Source organism: Nothoprocta perdicaria, unplaced genomic scaffold (genome assembly GCF_003342845.1).
Source record: "Nothoprocta perdicaria isolate Ctin4 unplaced genomic scaffold, notPer1 scaffold_43, whole genome shotgun sequence".
Classification (NCBI taxonomy): Eukaryota; Metazoa; Chordata; class Aves; order Tinamiformes; family Tinamidae; genus Nothoprocta; species Nothoprocta perdicaria.
Genome location: NW_020455677.1, coordinates 2,350,805 through 2,368,956, shown reverse-complemented (window position 1 = coordinate 2,368,956; position 18,152 = coordinate 2,350,805). Strand labels below are relative to the sequence as shown.

The 18,152-nt window shown below is 36.1% G+C and overlaps 1 protein-coding gene across 1 annotated transcript in view; it reads left to right on the top strand.

Moving 5' to 3' along the window:
* The window catches only part of LRPPRC (leucine rich pentatricopeptide repeat containing), a 77,541-nt gene that overhangs the window by 29,356 nt on the left and 30,033 nt on the right, over positions 1 to 18,152 (top strand). Inside the window, exons 17-25 of the mRNA XM_026046232.1 lie at positions 816 to 922; positions 1,135 to 1,212; positions 1,577 to 1,627; positions 2,309 to 2,422; positions 3,635 to 3,765; positions 5,177 to 5,262; positions 6,869 to 7,073; positions 14,750 to 14,874; positions 15,472 to 15,578. Of these exons, the coding sequence (XP_025902017.1) occupies positions 816 to 922; positions 1,135 to 1,212; positions 1,577 to 1,627; positions 2,309 to 2,422; positions 3,635 to 3,765; positions 5,177 to 5,262; positions 6,869 to 7,073; positions 14,750 to 14,874; positions 15,472 to 15,578 (1,004 nt within the window). The remainder of the gene's footprint in view (positions 1 to 815; positions 923 to 1,134; positions 1,213 to 1,576; positions 1,628 to 2,308; positions 2,423 to 3,634; positions 3,766 to 5,176; positions 5,263 to 6,868; positions 7,074 to 14,749; positions 14,875 to 15,471; positions 15,579 to 18,152) is intronic.

The window sequence follows — 18,152 nt, the reverse complement described above, 5'->3', positions numbered from 1 at the left end:
GTTTTACCTTTAGTAGTTCCTTTGATTTTGTATGTTTTTGTGAAGCAAAATGGTACGTTAACACCCCAAAAATACTATTTTGTAACAAGAATGCCTTTTGATATAATCTGGATTTAGAAAAAAACAGTTTTTCCTCCTGTCAGAGGTTTTTTTTTTTTTTAATGGAGAAAGCTAACCTTTTGAGAAAACAAGTAATTGCTGCTCTTACTGTTCCTGAATAGTAAGACCTCATATATTTTATGCCTGAATCGATAAAAACTGTGGTACTGTATGCTAAAATTTGTTAATGTTCATTTTCATTAGCCGGTAGCAAAGTCCTTYAGCATTGCTTGACTGTATGGTTAAAATAATATTTTTGTTTTATATTTACATTAAAAGACGTAATGTAGCTTGGTAATGGAATATAATGGGTAAAATATACAGAATAAATATGCAAAGTGTTACAATTCTGTTTTTTCCTTTTGAGCAATGACAAAATATTTGTGGCAACTATTTGGGGTGGCGGGCAGGAAAGGGGGGGAAGGCCTTGGGCAGCACCACTTCTGTCACACAGTGGTGGAAAAAATAGATTGAAGTAAGATTCTGTACTGAAAAGCTGTCACTGGGTCTGAAAATAATTAATATTCCTTTCACTCACCAGTTAGATATGTGCTCCCAAACCACATAATCTCTATGCCTCAGTGATCATTGTTGCCATTTCAGAGCCTCTCATCAGGGTGACATCTCACACCAAAATGATTTCTTATAAATTAATCTTGATAACATGACAGTCTCAGTAATTTTAGTGGAATGCTTTCTCTTGTTTTTTTCCACAGAAGCTGTTGGCTATTTTCTTTATCACTTGATTGACAGCATGAGTGACTCAGAGGTACAGGCCAAGGAGGAGCGTCTGAGACAATACTTCCATCAGCTGAAGAAGATGGTACCATTTCATTTTTTGCTACATAATGCCTGTCCTGCCTGACATGTATCTATTAGATTTGAAATTGCTGCTTTTAAGTACAACCAGACCACTTCTCAATGACATGCAAGAACTAGAGACTTGAATTACGTCTGAGATAATTTCTGTTAGACAAATTTCAGTTTGGTTGTTTCAAAACTCATATAATTTTTTTTCCCCACCTCTTGCTGCAGAATGTAGTTATCCCTACAACCCACTACAGCGGCATTTGCAGACTGCTGGACTCCTCTCAAGTTCCCGATTTAATTAAGGTCTGTGCTTCTATGGCAATTACTTTGCAGCTAAAAATTGGAGTGTGTGTGCTCTGAAGTATATTTTCCTTTGTAAAATAAGTAACTTTGTGGTGATTGTATGTAAGCATTTTAACCTTACTGTAATTCTGCACTAACTGTTAAAGTATTTTTTTATTCTCACATGTGAAAGTTTGCGATACATTTAAAAGTACCATTTCAAGCCATCTTGTAACCTTCCAAAATAGATTAAAAAAAAATAAAAAACAGAAAACATAATAATAATTATAGAGTTAACGTGACAACATTTTTGGTATGATATACTTACTTATAAAGTGAACGTTTTTCTTCATTTAGTGATATCTTATTTCTTACTACATTTTAGGATCTGAGGTTGCTACTTCCTCATAGAAAAACAGAYGATAACATTCCAGAAGTAAGTAAATTCACCAATAGCTACACTTGTTTTTATCACAGTAATAATGTCTGAGTCTTATATGAAGTGTCATCAATAGCTTTCAGGTCCTGGTAGTGTATTCACRTTGTTTAAATCTGCCACTTAAAAGTCAGTGGTTACTTTCTGGAGCAGGAGTGAAGACTGTCCAGACTTTCACATAGACCTGATGCATGAGCTAGGAGCTGGCTGAAGCTTTGTGCCTCAGTTTACCTTTTTGGTAAATATATAATTAACGGTGGTGGCATGAGAATTAATAATTGTAAATTATGCTGATCTACCTGAGTGGCAGGAGCTATAGAAATCAGTACTGCTTCTAACCACGTAGTGTCAGGTCTTTACATCTCTGATCTGATCGGAGCAGAGGTGGAAAAGGAATCAGGCTTCTATACCCCACATCCCCTCAGCACAAAGAGCTTAATGAGAGAAATAGTGATATTGAACCTTTGTAGATTTGTTAGTTATTAATTTTTTTAAACTATATTCCGACTCAAATCTTCAATTAGTATGTACTGTTTAACAGATAAAGGCATCATAAATGATGAAAATTTTCTTATACTATGAAAGAGGATTATTTTGTCTGTCTCTTATTAAAGTGATCTGCCAAGTTGTTCGGGGGAAGGGTGCTTTGTAATTGACATTCTTTCTGTTACCTCCATTTAGAGTGCTAAATCTGACGTGTCTGCTTTGGAGACGAAACTGGAAAAGCGAAAAGCTGAAAACCAGCCTATTACAGATGTCTTGAAACAACTCATACATGCTCTTTGTGAAGAAGAGGTAGCTCGAGCAATGCAGCAATAATTGGAAACACACAGCTATATTTTTAAAGGGACATAAATGACTGTATTATGGATAGACACAGTTAAGCAAAGACAAGTGCAGTGCTTGAGGTTTCATGGTTTGATGCTTATAAATCAAACATAAGTGCAAAAAGCAATTAAATCAAAAGGTTAACTAATTTCAGCAACACCTTGAATGGCATGTTTTGGGGTTGCTGAAGTTTGTTTACAATAATCTGCAAAGTGAATGATAGTAACAGCTGTGATAGGTTTATCATACATGCCAAATGTCCTTTCAAGCCATGGCTCCGGTCTCTTATATCTAGATTGTCAAGCAACTGATACATGCACTAGTCATTTGCAATTCAAATACTACTGGGTTGTTAATGCAGGGATTGAAATTCCATTTTCCTGCAGGAGGAAAGCTCTTCTGAGATAAAGGGTCTCTTGCCTTCATTCGGCAGGCGTCCAGCTGTAGTTTACATTCATTTAGTGCGTGTCTGTAATTTGTGGGGTATCACCACACTTTTGTTCACTTTCTTGTTCAGCATGAGCCTGCCTGTAAAGCTGGATGTGTAGGAACCCTAACAGCCATGGACATGATAGCACTATATTCTGCTGCTAAAAATACGGTTTATAAACAGCGCTTTTCAGCTGCCCGTGTGATTTTGCATATGGAATGAGGCTGGAAGCAAATGCCCTTCTGAGTTCAGAGTGGTCAAATGTACAAATAGACCATGTAGKGAGAGGCGGGAAGAAAAATATCCATGGCATCATTAGCTAGTTTATTGTTCTTTAAAAAGTAGGTCTGTCTTATGTTTGTCTGTGCATCAGATGAAAATCATTGCTGAGAATTCTGTGTAGATCTCTTTCAGAGTTTGGATTAATCATGTTGAAGGTGCTAATGTGCGAGTGAACAAAAATATATTACTTTAAAGCATGCTATAAATGTTAATTAAAGCAAGAAAATTTACTTTGAAATCTACTCTTGGATAACTGAAAGGGTGTTTTAGAAATGAAGAGCTGAATTTCTGTAAAATAACTCCCTCTGAAAATTTGCTAGAGYGCTATAGCTTTGTATTTTCAAATGTGATCATCTACTATTAAATACACCAGAGCAGTCACGTAACTGCAAGCTGAATGTCTAAGATTCATAATGTCATCTTGACTTTTCCTCCAGTTCATATCTTTGCTTTGTTCCTTTTTTTAGAATATGCAAAAAGCCCTTGAAGTGAAAGCCAAATATGAACCGGACATGGTTGTCGGTGGCTATGCAGCCTTAATAAATTTGTGCTGTCGACATGATAATGTAGAAGAAGCAATGAACCTGAAAGAAAAAGTGTAAGTACACCGGCACTGAAACATGTCACAGAGATTTATGCTGATACACAGACCTTGTTGAATTAAGTAGGTTGAGTATTAACCCCCTCATCCATTTTTAATTAGTTTTCCCCACCAATGTATGTGCRTTTAAAACGGTCAAGATTTTTTTTTGTTGAAAGAAATTTGCTTAGTGTAATTGAACATCAGAAACAGCTATTTTGTGTGGTCATTAATGGCCTTTGAAAAAAGGGGAGAGAAGGATCAAACTGCTAGGTGTATTTTGTTTGTGTTTTTCTTTTAAACGGATGTAGCTTCCAAAATGAAGTTCAACTTAAAAAGTCTGCACCTGGTTTGTCTTTTAGAATAGCACCTAAAATGTCTTCAGAATATACTGCATATCTATTGTGGTTAGAATGGCAGTGTTTTTAAGCAACATTATATTTTAAGGCAGTGAGCAAGCATTCCATTTTATTTTTTTTATTTGAAAGCTTTATATTTTTGCAGTGAAAATTAGCTCCCAGGTAAAACATGTTATGCATGATTTATTGTGGAGTAAATTCTTATATATCAGCCATCCATTTGCCCCTTCTCCCTTCAAAAGCTCCCATCTGGTCTGGTGCTACAGTGAGAAAAAGTTACACGTTACTTTCAGGTTTTCTTTCTCCTGTGTACACACACAAATTATTTGCTCTAGTTTTGTAATAGAATACAGGCTCATTACGTAAGAACCACYTTGTTAGTCTTTGAAATCATATAAAATGATTGAGATGTGAATATCAAGAAATTTATCACTCTGCACACACAATAATGTAGATTGGTTGTAGCTGTGCTGCTGCTCTTGCACCATCCCCACAGTGAGCTTTTATGCAGTAAAAATGAGTCGTATAAGGGAGCTTCATGTCAGCTGCGCGTCCTTTTAGGGATCTGCCTTGAGCTGAGCTTAAATGACTAAAGTGACTTTTTGAAATGTTACAAAAAGAAACAGCAAAAGAAATAATTTGAAAACTTCCAAGAAAAAGAAAACAAATATATAACAGCACCATTCAGATAGTAACCTATAATGTGTTAGCGTAGATGGAGTTTCCTACACTCTCAACTTCAATAAAGAATAATGCCTTGTACCAGCCATGTGGGCTGAAGCGTTCCTCTCTGCCTGTTCAGACTTCCTGTGCAGTAACTGCCAAAGGAGCAATAATGCCATTTGTGTCTTCAAAAGATGTCTTAGATTTGGGATTTTTAGGGACAAGTGTGTGTGTATGGAAAATATTTTCTAGTTGCAGCTTAACGATGCATCTCTTAAAGCATATCAGATTTTTCCTTTTGGCTCTTAATGCTGTTCTTTTGTTTTGTAGCTTTTAAAATAAAGATTTCAGTTGAATCTAGAAAAGGCAAACTCCTGTTGATACAGTTTTTAATATTTCACTTCTAGCTTCCCCAAGAATTCACCTGTTGCTCTTGACGTGGGAAAGTATCTAGCGCTGGTAGACGTCTTAGCAAAGCATGGCAGAGTAGAAGGTAATCCATTTGCTTTCATTGTATGTTTGTGCTAGGTAATAAAGGTATCTTGCCTCAAGAATAAAAATGCGAGTTGATATTAATGGTATATCATGTCCTGCAAAGTGCTTGAACATTTTGCATACAAATTTGCATGTGAATTCAACCAGAGATGCTTGGACAGTGCAGGCCATTAGTTTTAATGGATTGGCAAGCTTGTCATTTACATTTGCACAGCTCAGTGCTTTTTGCATTTCTGCAGCTAGTTTTTATTAGCATTGCTGTTTGGATTGAGTTTGAAGATCATGACTTATGGCACAAATTGCGTATGTGCCTAGACTAATGGCTTTGTTTTTGCTTAAGAAGGGCTGAAGGCTGAGCATAAAACCTATAAACATAACCTTCCTGTAAGAGCCAAGTACTGCAAAAAATCATTTAACTTTTTATAAAGTATATTTTTTATGTTTTTAATGCTTTTTTTTAATTGAATTTTAAAGCCAAACTGTGTGTAAATTTCGGTGAGTGTCTTTTAACCTATGTCTATTTCTGGATTTCTGTATCTTTGCATTAAGCTGTTCTACAATTTTTATAGTTTACTATAAGGTAACTTCTCTATTTTTTTCCTTTTTTTCTTCTTTTTTTTTGATATTTAAAACTTGAGATTGTAATCAACTTTTAAAGATCGAGTTCTTTCTTTTGTACAAGACTTAACAAAATAAGAACACAGACCAAAACTAGATACAAAAATGTAATTTTTTTTTTGGTAAAATACTATAAAATAAGTTCATGTTTAGCTTTTTTTTTTTTCTTGTCAGGGTTTTTTTGAAATTTATCTGGGCCGCTTAATAGGGTTATTGCTAGAAAAATAATCAGCAAGGCTGACCTTTTCCAAATCGTAACAAATCAGATCATGACCACCTCTGCATTAAAGCAGTTTGAAAAGATGAGCTTGCTTTTAGGAGCACAAATATCCCTCTGAAAATAAAACAATTCATGAATGTYGCCAAATGTAAAGTGGTCAAAACATTCCTTCTATGCAATAATTAAGAACATTATAAAAATGCACTTATTCCGTATACCAAAATGTTTGTTTCTGCCTTCCTAATGAAGCTTAATGAACCTAATGTTTTAACATGCAGTCTGTTAGAAAGCTTTCATTGGCTCTCCTCGGCTAATTAGTATCGACACAGCAAACAGGCCCTATCGGTATCAGACCATTAGTCTGGCTGTATATACAGTGTAAACATATCTTTATTATCTGGCCTCGTGACAAGCCATCTGCTGAAGAAACAATGGAGTGATTTAGCAGATGTTAGCATTGAGCGATAAAAGCATCCATTTAGCTGAATCTTGCAGCTATAGGGCACACTGCACAGGGTTATGCGGTGCCGAGTGGGCACACGGCTCCTATCTGTAATTTGTAGTCAAAGTTGCAGCAAAATGATAAAGCCGTGCTATTGTGGATTTATAATTGTAGTCTCGTTTAGAAATGCAAGTAGTAATTAACTTGAAATCGGCATTATACGCCAGAATTTACATTCCCGCTGAGTTTGAAATGCTGTTTTAATAGCAGTTTGTTTTCCTTGCATGAAATTACCTACGGGTCTTTTGTGTTGTTTCATTGTAGATGCTATTAATGTTCTAAAGGAGATGAAAGAGAAGGATGTTCCTATCRCGGAGAGAACGGTGGCATCCTTTTTCCGCGTCCTTAACGCGGCCGCCATGCGGGGCGAAGTCGAAACGGTCAATCGGCTGCACGACGCCATCGTGAGCCTCGGCCTGGCTGAAACCGCCGTCCTCTATTCCCCGCTGATCACGGTTCACCTGGAGAAGTAAGCGGGGCTTGGGCTCACCGTGAGGCGAGCTGCGGCGTGATGCTCCTCTGTGTTATGGGTTGGGGCAGCTGCCCATGCAGCTACAGAGCTGGCGCACGGCAGCGTGTGCGTGCGTGCCCGGGGGAGCTTCTCAGCAGCCGTGTACGTCACATCGCCGCGTCTGTACGGGACCCCCAGCCGTGCTCTGTGGACGTGGCAGAGATCCTATGGTTATACATTGAAAGGTGCTTAGAAATTAGTTGTTCTGAAAGCTGAGCTTTTCAAGCCTGTTGGACAAGATACCTCTTCAGGTCTCTTGTTGGACGAGATAGCTCTTCAGGTAGTTGAGTCTCAGCTCCTGTGGTCAAGAAGCATGTTCCCAGTCAAAACAGCATCCCATTTCAGAGCAGTACAGTAGCTGTTAGGTGAACCGAAGGGCAGACCCTGGGCACTAACATGTTCTTAATTCATATTCAGATAATTCGATGTTAATACTGGAAGACTCTTTATTGTTGAATTTGAAGTAAGTGCTGTCTGCTTTAGCTCTTGTCCATTCATACCTTAGGTACCTGGAAAGGGAATCCATAGGCTCAGCCCAGCAAGGAGTGTCCATGATTCGGTGTGGCATGTTCCTTTGAGTAGCTTTGAGACGGAGGTGTATGATATTTGGATTAAGGAATGTAGGATCTAAGCAATGCTTTTTGTTGCAACCAAGGCAAGAACCCCTTTTTGTTTTCTCCACCATATGCACAATCTTTGCTGCACTTCTGAAGCTGTTGGATTTTAATCTCTTAAAGCTGATATGAATAATAAGTCTTTTTTAAGTTTCCTTCACGTGTTTCAAATGTGGTTTCTCGGCATAATTTCAAATATAATATCTATGAAATTAGTGAACATTCATAGTATCCTATTTGTCACTCAGCCTCAAAGGTGCATGTTAGTGTTTCGCTATCAGCAGCACACAAAGATGTAGATTTTTAATTCTTGGAGCATTCTCAATGCTCAGTCCATACAAGGTCTTAATTTTCTGTGTTCAGAAGGTTGATGACAGTGTCACAAGCTCCTGCTGGCTGCCTGTGAATTCTTTTTTAAAGATAGTCTTCTAATGAATTGGTCCATGGTTATAACTCTGTAACGTGCACCTCTCAGTCAGCAGCATTGCCTTGGGTACATCACAAGATGAGACAGATGTTTAGGGAAGTAATTTAAATGCAGTCATATGTAACCAATGTGCCAGAAAAATATCTGATATTATGCTTGGTAACATGTAGTAAAAGCGGTTGCGTTTTCTGTAATTGGTTTATGCGCATTGACATGCAGAGTCGCACATGGTAGTACTGGATTTGTCTCGCTTGAGAAGTGGTATATGATGATGTAAAGAAAAACGCAATTGTTGAGGATGCTAAGGCAAACAATAAGGAGTGCTGGTTCCACGCAATTTTAGCTTTTTAAAATTTGCTAAAACTTAAAGGAAAAAAACACACTTGGTGAGACTAGACTTTTTAGAAGAATTAATTCTGTGCTTTGTAACTGTTTGACTATAASTCAATGAAACTCACCTATATAATTGTTTGTATCCATCATATATCCAAGTACAATATGAAGTAATTCCATTTCATGTGTTTTTTCCCCTTCTTGTGAATAGAAAGACCCTGCTTTCTCTCTAGCATTGGACAGAACAGAAGGGAAAAGCTTTTTTCACACAGTTTCCTAGGGAGAAACAACTGAATTTCACTGATTTTTCTGTCACAAAACATAAGTTTTGGAAAGTTGACTGACTGAAATAAGTGTTAGCCTTTTCTTCCAGCAGCAGCAGTCTACCATTTGCCATCCTGCAGTTTAAGAGCCATGTGAAAATGTTGTCATTTAGCTGCAGGTCTTCAGCTTGCCTCTGAAATCAGCTTGAGAAGTTGGGTGTTGTTTGTTTGTTTGTTTGTTTTTTCCACATTCCACAGAAGCGGTTATGACAGTGCTTTGTTTTCTGAATTTATTTCAAATTTAACGTCTAAATTGCTTGTAAGGGGTTCTCTGATTGCTTTTTGAACACTTCTGCAAACATAGGGCTAAAATACTGGTGGGCACCCCTGTTGTCTCAGTYGGGAGGAGTTAGAAATTCCAGTGCATGTTAAAAGTAACAGCTTGCCATAAAACACAGAACAAAGTCAGTTGACGAAAGATGATGAAGTCTAGTATTCTAGTAGAGAGGATATTTTGCTTTTGACATTTTGAGAAATATTTAACTTAAGAAAGAAATGACTCTCACTGATTTGTTTCCTTAAATTTACTTGAAAGAAAAAAAAAATCAGCTGCCCTCAATTGCATGATCTTTTATTCATGAGTCTGAACCCATTTTTCAAGAAATGGTGAAATTACAGAATAAATAAAGCKGTGCTTGTGTGAAATCTTGATTTATCATTTTTGGTGATAGACTTGCCTTGGATAGTGCGACAAAAAAAATCTTCATTAAGGAGACTTAACTTAGAGTAAGCTTTTACAAATCAGCCAGAATATGAAGAACCTGTGTGTTATCTTACCTTTGAACTGATTCTTCCAGTGCTGGTCACGGGAGATGCTCTGTTACCTCCCCCAGACACACATGAGTACTCTGGTTTTTAGGGTGGTGGGTTTTGTCTTTGCCTTCTCTTTAAACTCTTAAGAAAAATCCACTCAAATACAAGCAGATTAACAAACCAGAAGAAACACAAACTGGAAAACACATTTTTARAACTTGATTCAATTCCTAACTTTTAATTGATACCAGCTTCTTTCTGCTTTCCCTGTTATGTTATATAATCTCTGCAGTTAAAGACAGCAGCAACTTCACATTGGCAATTTACACACTCTCTGTATCAGAAAGTGCCTTAGCAGAGAGAAGGAAACTTGCAGGAAAACTAATCATGAAAACAATGCAGATTGTGGGAATAAAACACTCTGTAGCTCAAGTCAGTTAATATTTAAAAGCTCTATAGAACATAACCAGATTGTATTAATTTAAAAATGATCAATGCATTTTAATACTGTTGTACATGAAAGCATCGTGTGCTGGTTTGCAGTTAATTTTATGTAAACCCATGTTTATTAAGTTTCTCATGTAGTTCCAGTGTGTGAATGTTGTGTCTTGACAGTTTCCCTTGTCTTGGTTTCACAGGGTTAGTCATAGGTGATTTTGTTTGAAATGGTTCTGTAATACGTAAAAGTTGATGGATTTTTAAGTTTCTTTTAAAAATGTTCCGCTTTTAAAATCAGGCGACTACTTTGGGAAAACCAAGTGTGTAGCAGGGACAGGGGTTTTTTAACTTTTAGCGGCTTTATTTCAAATATTTGCATTAAAACTCTCTAAATGCTGCAGCAAAATTAAGGATATTTGGCTCTCTTACTCCGCTATTGCAGTTAGGAATTTAGCGTCATCGGTGCCAAAGGACAAAAGTGTCTCATTTGCCCTATGGGGACAGGACAGTGATAAGATGATTTTTCGTCAAGGATCATTGGGTCGTAATTAAGTTACATTCATGGCTATTGCTTTTTGAAGGATGATTGGTAAATGACAGGCTTCATGTGCTTCGTACGGACAGTGTTCGCTGGGGTTTTTTCTCCCTCTGTCAGAAAATCCTGTTGAGTCTGATAATGTAAATGTGGCATTTTATTCTGAACAAAAGAGCAGGGAAATGAGCTATCTTGTCTAATCATTCAGTTGTTTAACACCGACTTCCAGTTTAGACTCAATTGGCTGGAAAGCACTTGACATGTGAAGTTAGTGCTGTTCGGAACGCATGTTTGAGTAAATTTTAAAGTAAGTGACAGCTAAATTGTACCTAGGGAAATTACAAAGCCTTCAACACAGTTAATTTTTTGGGGAGGATTAGTTGTAATTGCAACACCAGTCTCCTTGAAGATTCCTTAGTACAGCAAATGAACAGAAAAACATTTAGCTCTTTCAAGAGCCCGTTCTCTTTTAACAAAATAATTTTTGCAGAGCTGATTGCACCTTGCTGAATTGATTTCCCTCCACACTAACATCTGCTTCGGATTTGCAGAGGGGAGTGTGTTGTACCAGGCTGCCCGCCACCCCCACCCCAGAGGGTCCCTTTTCCCTTTCCACCTCTCCAGTGATTTCAGGTTTGAGAGCTTTTCAATCAGTAAACCCCTCAGGTAAATTGCCACTTCACTAAAGCTTTATGCATAATGTTGCAGCACTTCATTCCAATTAAAATCAATATTTGGAGTCTTCTTTTTTTATCAGGCAGCCTCTCTGGTTGGGAAAGTTGTTTATTGCTATTAAAAGGGGTAGACTTAGCGCGACACTCTTGAGGCAAGCGGGGAGGGCCTTGCGGCAACCACCAGGCCAGGCCGCATCCATAGGCGTTAAATCCGGGCTCCCTATGGAGCACGTCCCGCCGGCACTGGGCGGCTCAGTGATTTTGGAGGTTGCGGTGCCTTTACTGCATGTGGGGAAAACTGCCCCTGCAAATCTGGGGCACTGTTGTGCCCACGGTACCCAGGGCTTCATGGGCGTCCTGAGCAGAAAGCACATCGGAAAACTCCCGTCGTCTTAACCTTAGTGCCAGTTGGGTTGGGAAATTAAGCCAAATTAGGACTCATTCCTGCTCCAGATGTGGATCAAACGTAACAAGGTGATGACTGAAGCTGCTCCTGTCATTAGAAAATAAGAGTGTATCATTTCCGCGCCCCCCCCCCCGCATTGAAACATGCTTATCTAAAAATATGTAAAATATTGAAGTGTAACAGGAACTAATCCTGAAGAGAGATCATATTTGTGAGTGACTGGGGGAAAACTCCGGTAGTACCTAGTCTGCTCAAAGTGTAGCATGAATCTTATGTCTTCRTGTTTTAAATACTGTTCTGTACAGACTGCCGTTGGAAGCCAGGTTTTCCAGCATGGCTCTAATTATATTAGGACTTTTATTTCTTTTGTGACTTGATCTGTGTTGATTAAACAGTAATTCTGGATCAAGCATTTAATCTAATTAGTTATACTCTGGGGAGAAAAGAAGCAGAAGACTGCTGAAAATTATGAAATATATGACTTCTCATTATCTTGAAATTTTGATTTCTTTTTTCAAACTTTTGAAATTCTTTTTTGTCATTTTTTTTTTAACTTCACGATAAATAACCTGAAACATACTGAAATTTTATCTATACTTGAAATTTGAAGCCCACAGCGAATTCATTATCATTATTGGGCATTTCTAACAGGGTTGTAAAAACTTCTTGCAAAAGTAATTGTTACAATTAAGATATCCTGTAGTTTATACCTGAATTGAAAAGATTTACTCAAACTTTTTATCTTTTTAATAATAGCAAACACAATCTCGTGTTAAAGACTGAACTTCTACCCTCTTTATGGGTTTCTAGATGTTCATTGCCTATTTTATAATTCATCTGTTTTATAAATGCTGTTCTCTGGTAAACTGTTGAATGGATGTTTAATTGTCTGACCACAGCTGAACAAGTGTATCAGACTTCTGTAGATTCAAAGAACTCTAGAAAATCAGTGCATGATATACTGACCTTCTTAAATGTACATCTGTTCATGAGCCTTTGAGCAGTAGGTACCTATAATAAAAACATTATTTCTATTTTTTGTTATATCCATCCTTTGCAGACTTTTTTTTTTCCTGTGCATACAGTATTAATGCCTTCAGAAATATACATTTAGAGTCTAGAAAACTCTTAATGTTCCTGCTGGATTGACATGCCAATTATTCATTCATTTATTGATAGCTTTGACCTAAAAACAGTCACTTTAATCCTTTAGGAATACAGCTGAGACAATACTATGGCAGTTTGAGAATCAATCTCAAAAGCTAAATTTATCACTGAAAACTTYAATTTGAATGTATAAATGTTGTTGTACCTTGTTAGAAATTGAGTAGTTTTCTCTAAAACTGTTTTTTAAGGTATTAACTAAACTTGCATCTAAAGCAGGAGAAAAATACTGATTATCTAAAGCTTTATAACTGTCTATGGTACCTACCATAGTATTTCTCTTTTATGACAGTAATCTAGCCTGCAACATCTACTTGCAGTTTTGAAATTAACCTGTAATTTAGTCTTCACCCCAAATGACAAAAATTCAAATGACTCCATGGGGTGCCAGAAGATGCACTGTAAACAGGGCTCAGTAAGGGGGATAAGGTAGAAATCCATCATCTTAAGCACATTTTTCAGAAAACTAGTATAATTGAATAAAATTAATTCTTCTATGATTTACTCTTAATTTTGAAATATTATTCTAGATGAAGGTAGTAGTTTATAGTGGTCTAGATATTCTTTGGAAAAGCAAAATTTGTCATGCAGAAGAAAATAGGACATGAGGGTGAGACTTTTGGATTTGGCTCATTCTAACAGTAATATTTTAATTTGGGGTTGAGTTGATCAATAATAAACTTGCTTCAGGAATTCAAAATCATCATTTCAAGTGCTTTTTTTTTTTTTAATGTCCTTTTAACTGATACTATTCAGTGGGTCTTTTTCTTTTTTCCTTGCCTAATTTGGCCCTCCTTTGCTAAGACTTCTGAAATGTAAAATGAAATCTTACTCAATTATGGCTCCTTATTAGAGCTTGTATGTGGCTTCTTCTAATGTATGTGTGATTCATTAAAATCTTCCCTTTCAAAGAATAACTTCACGTATTGCCACTGTTTGAATTGTCCTCTTGTTTTTGACTGGTTTGGAATTCTTTCAGGAAAGATCTGCACTAGGAGACTTAGTTCTGTTTGTTACATCGTTTACAGTGTTAAAAGTTGCATTTGCTTTTTTTTATTGTTTTTTTTTTAAATTTCTGATCTGGTTATTTTTAAGGCTTTACAGCTTTTATAGTTAGACTTCATGCCATACATAGGTCAACCTTTTAGGACCTGAACATATTGTTTAATTCCGTGCAAAATACAATTTTATTGAGAGAGGAGAGAGAGAAAAAAAAAAAGGGCTTCTGACCTTTATGTAAAAATGGAAAAATACTAGTCTCACAGTTGTGACAAAAGCATGAAAATAGAAATGCCTGTGATTATTAGTAAATAATAGTAAATTGTTTTGTATGTAAGGGTGTGAAGCAAGTATAAAGCAATATAACTTAGTTAAAACCCTTGAGTCTATACTGGAAAGAAAAACACTGTGGATAAATTTCAAAGTACTTGAAAATTGAGAATGTCTGAACAGAGATATGTGAAAGTAATATAAGGTGCACAAGGTGTTTATTAAGAAAAGCTTTGTTTGTACTTGAGTAGTGTAAAATACAAATTTGCCCTGTAATCATTAAAATAGTATATGTTAGAATTTAAAAAATTGAATACAGTTACTTGTGTATTTTGGTGATGATGAATTTGTATTGAATCGTGGTCACGCACAAAAAATTATGCAGTTAAGAGTTTTAAGGATAAAATTGTAATTCTGTTTTCGTTTCTGTGCCTACATAGTATGTATAGTCTTTGTGTTTAGAAAAACTTCACCTGTAGCAGTTTACTGTCAAGAATTATTTCAATTTGAAATTCATATTACAGTATAAAAGTAGCTGGGGTTTACTTAAAATATACTCTTTTGTATTATATTTATGCATGAACTTTCCTTGATATTTTCAAGAAACAAAGTACATTCAGCATACGCTACTTATGTTAAATTTTTCCTTCTGTAGTATTTATTTGCTCTTCATCTTGTGCTTTGTTTCATTCCACTAGGGATGACATGCCTGCAGCTCTGGAAGCATTAATGGACTGTTACAAGAAGCATGGTAAAATCCTGCAGCTTCACAACATCTACTGTAGGCTGATAGAGAAAGGAGATGCTGATCTTCTGCAAAAGGGTTAGTTGCATATAGTCAGCTCCTGTCTATTGATTATATATTAAAAAAGAAAAAAAAACCAAGATTTTTTTCTTCCACGATCTGTATATCATTTCTTTCAAATGAAAGAAAGAAAATCTGCATGTCTATGTGTGTAATCTTAAAGCAGCTGATGCCTACATTTTTTTCTATGATTTAAAGTTGATTATAATCTTGAATACAGAGAATCCTAATGCTTAGATACTAGAGCATCAAGCTAACAGTAATGGTGAATAGTGCTTCTATCTACATATTACTATTAAAAAACCAACTGGTTCACATCTGTYTGAAATAGCTGTGAAGTTGGGAAATTCTTACTCTGCACAAGTAGAGAATGCCATTGTATAGTCTGCCCAATCTGTTGACAGTGATAACTACAAAATACAGTGCTGATTTTTGCTCAATTAGCAAACTGCAACAATTTATGTAACATGTTATAATTTTTTGTAATGTTGAAAAGTTTATTTCTTTAATGACTGTTCTCTTTTTTTTTTTTCTTGGAGAATCTCACTATTAATGTAGGGCTATCTTAAAATTTTCGGATATTTAGTAAATTAATGAGCTTTATTCTCTCTTCAGTTTCAGATTTTATAAGCAGAGAATATGGTGACATGATGGCTCTTTATGATCTCTTCTTTGCCTTCTTGCAAACAGGAAAATACAAAGAGGCCCGGAAGGTCATTGAGGTGGGATTTTAACTGTCGTGCTCTAATCATGCAGCTATTTAGACTCTTAATTAAAAACATTTAAAGTTTTTAACCTTTAATTAGACTTTTTCTGAATCATGTTAATAGAATTCAATCCTCATAATGAAAAAAAAAAAAAAAAAAAAAACCAACCTCGACCTGCTTTATTGTGTGTAATTACAGTTCAGAAGAGAGACAGTCTGGTTGTATATTGAAATTGTTTCCTTACTTTGTCAAATTTGCTGTTATATATCAAAATGATATTTGCATATTAAATATCGGATTGTAGAACAATTAAATTAAACTGGCATTCCTGGGTGTAAAGTTGCTAATCCTCTTTCCGAAGGAATTCTTTGTTCTTAAAAGCACTGGAATTTAATTTGCTGCAGACCATGCTCAGATTTATTTGTAATGCTTGTCTACAAGTTAATCAGCCAAACAAGTACTGTCTGCTACTGTTTGGCATTTAATTTAGCATTTCTTCCTTCTCTCTTTTTCAGTATAGTAAGCAGCTTATAGGAAGTGGTAGGTGACAAACTTGGTCTATTTAGGATTAGTATATTTTATCTAGACTTGATTGAAATTGTGCTGGCTGAAATTGATAAGTCAAAGGGGCAGCTGCCGAGCCTGCCCAGATTGTCATTTACTTTTCTTAACACAGTTGTATGCTTTTAAATGCTGCATAAGTTTTGCAGTACATGTGGGAGAGGAGGGATCTTGCAGAGAGGCAGTGCTTTGCCCTCTTCATTTCTGTATTAAGTACATACACAACTCTGACCTATTTTTTGTCTATTCTTTTGCCTCCTAAGAACAAGTAGTTTTTTTCAGAATTCATTTAAAATAATTGAGATACCAGTTAWACTTATTCGAATTACTATCTAATAGAATTCTGGCATTTAAAAAAATCTTTGAAGAACTCCTTGCTGAAACAGTATCRTTCTGCTATAAAAAATAGTGAGCACTTGTGAAAGCAATCCTTGATGTTTTGATTTTAGAGAGTTTTTTTGGACCCCGTGTTATCTTACGAATACAGAAGATACAAATATTAGTATTGAACAGAAGAAGATGCACTGAGAAATTGAGATTTTTTTTTAACAGTGATTAAATCACAGAAGGGACAGAAAGGGTGAATTTTGGTGAGAAATGGAAATAAAATTAAKAGTAAATGAATGAGAGGTTTAGTACTTTGTATGGTTTAGCTCCTGTTTTTGTGATACTCGGTTTTTCACAATATTGTGACTGTTACTTTCTTAGCATTTCTTTTAATGGCTGCAGTTTAGCAGTCATAAAAAGGATAGTAACCAAATCACAATGAATCTTGCTTTGAAATTTGTAGTCCTTTTTAATAGGTATTTTTTTATGAAAATTAGTTGTCGTAAAGTAGTAGTAATCACTAACATACAGACTTGCTTGTGACACAGTACACTTAGTGTCTGGAAATTAAATGGGAATTTGACTCTCATTTTATTACTTACGCTTTTGAGATGAGGATTTCTTAGTCTTAGTTTCCAGAAAGTACAAATTTGGGCTTTGTGTATGCTGCTGAGAAGATGTTTTAAATTCCTGAATTTTAGGAATATGGAATTTGCCTTTTTAGGAGTATTAGGAATGTATTTTACCAGTACATGAAGTGTCAAGAAGTGAATTATAGCTATACTTAAAATATAGCACATAATATAACAATATATTATTTTTTTCTGAAAGGAAAAAAAATCTTAGAATTAATATTTTGCTGATGTAGCAAGTAGCTTTTATTGTTTAAACCTAGAAACAAATTTACTATTTGCTTTTGTTTTGGTTTCATTGCGAGGTTATTTGGTTGTTGAAGCCTTAATGCTTGTAATGTGGAAGATGGAATACCAGTGTTTATCCTTTTCTCTAATCCAGTGGTTTCTGCACTCAAATTCCTTCTCCTGTTGGTCACCAGATTGATTCTCTGTTTTCCTTTCTTGTGAAATAATATTCAGCAAAGATGATTAAATCTGGGGTCACTTTCTATTTTTAGGAGTGGTTGCATATTAGGCACGGATTACCTTTCAACATGTACTTTTATCATGTGTTGCTGATTATGGTGGTCAACTGGTTTTACTCAGGCTGTTTGATATAAGAGAATCTCAAGGGTTTAGCCAAGGCAGCACTCTAATGTGTTAAATGGAGCTGTACACCCCGAATCCCAGCCCCTCACAGTGTCCTGCCACTTGTGCAAATGGGATGTCCACTGGATGCTTGTTTGGAAACTAGTCAGAGCTGCTGCTTTTAAAAATTTGCCCCTGCAGCCCCTAGGCTAACACAAGTAGCTGAATTCTCGATCTTCAGTAAAATACAACTGAGTAACTATAGTAGGACTGGATAAGGGGAAGATTCGAGTGAGATGGTAAGAATTGGGTCAGAGTTGTGTACATTTGTCGTCTGGTAACAAATGTGTTCTTATTTTGATACCATCTAACCAGATTTTCTCAGGCATATTGGGTAGTTTTTCCTACATGCTATTCCAGAGCTGGTAAATAGTCTTAGAACCTGGAGTCTAAAAAATAATTCCTGGGCCAGCACTTTGCCTCCTATGTAAAAGATTAG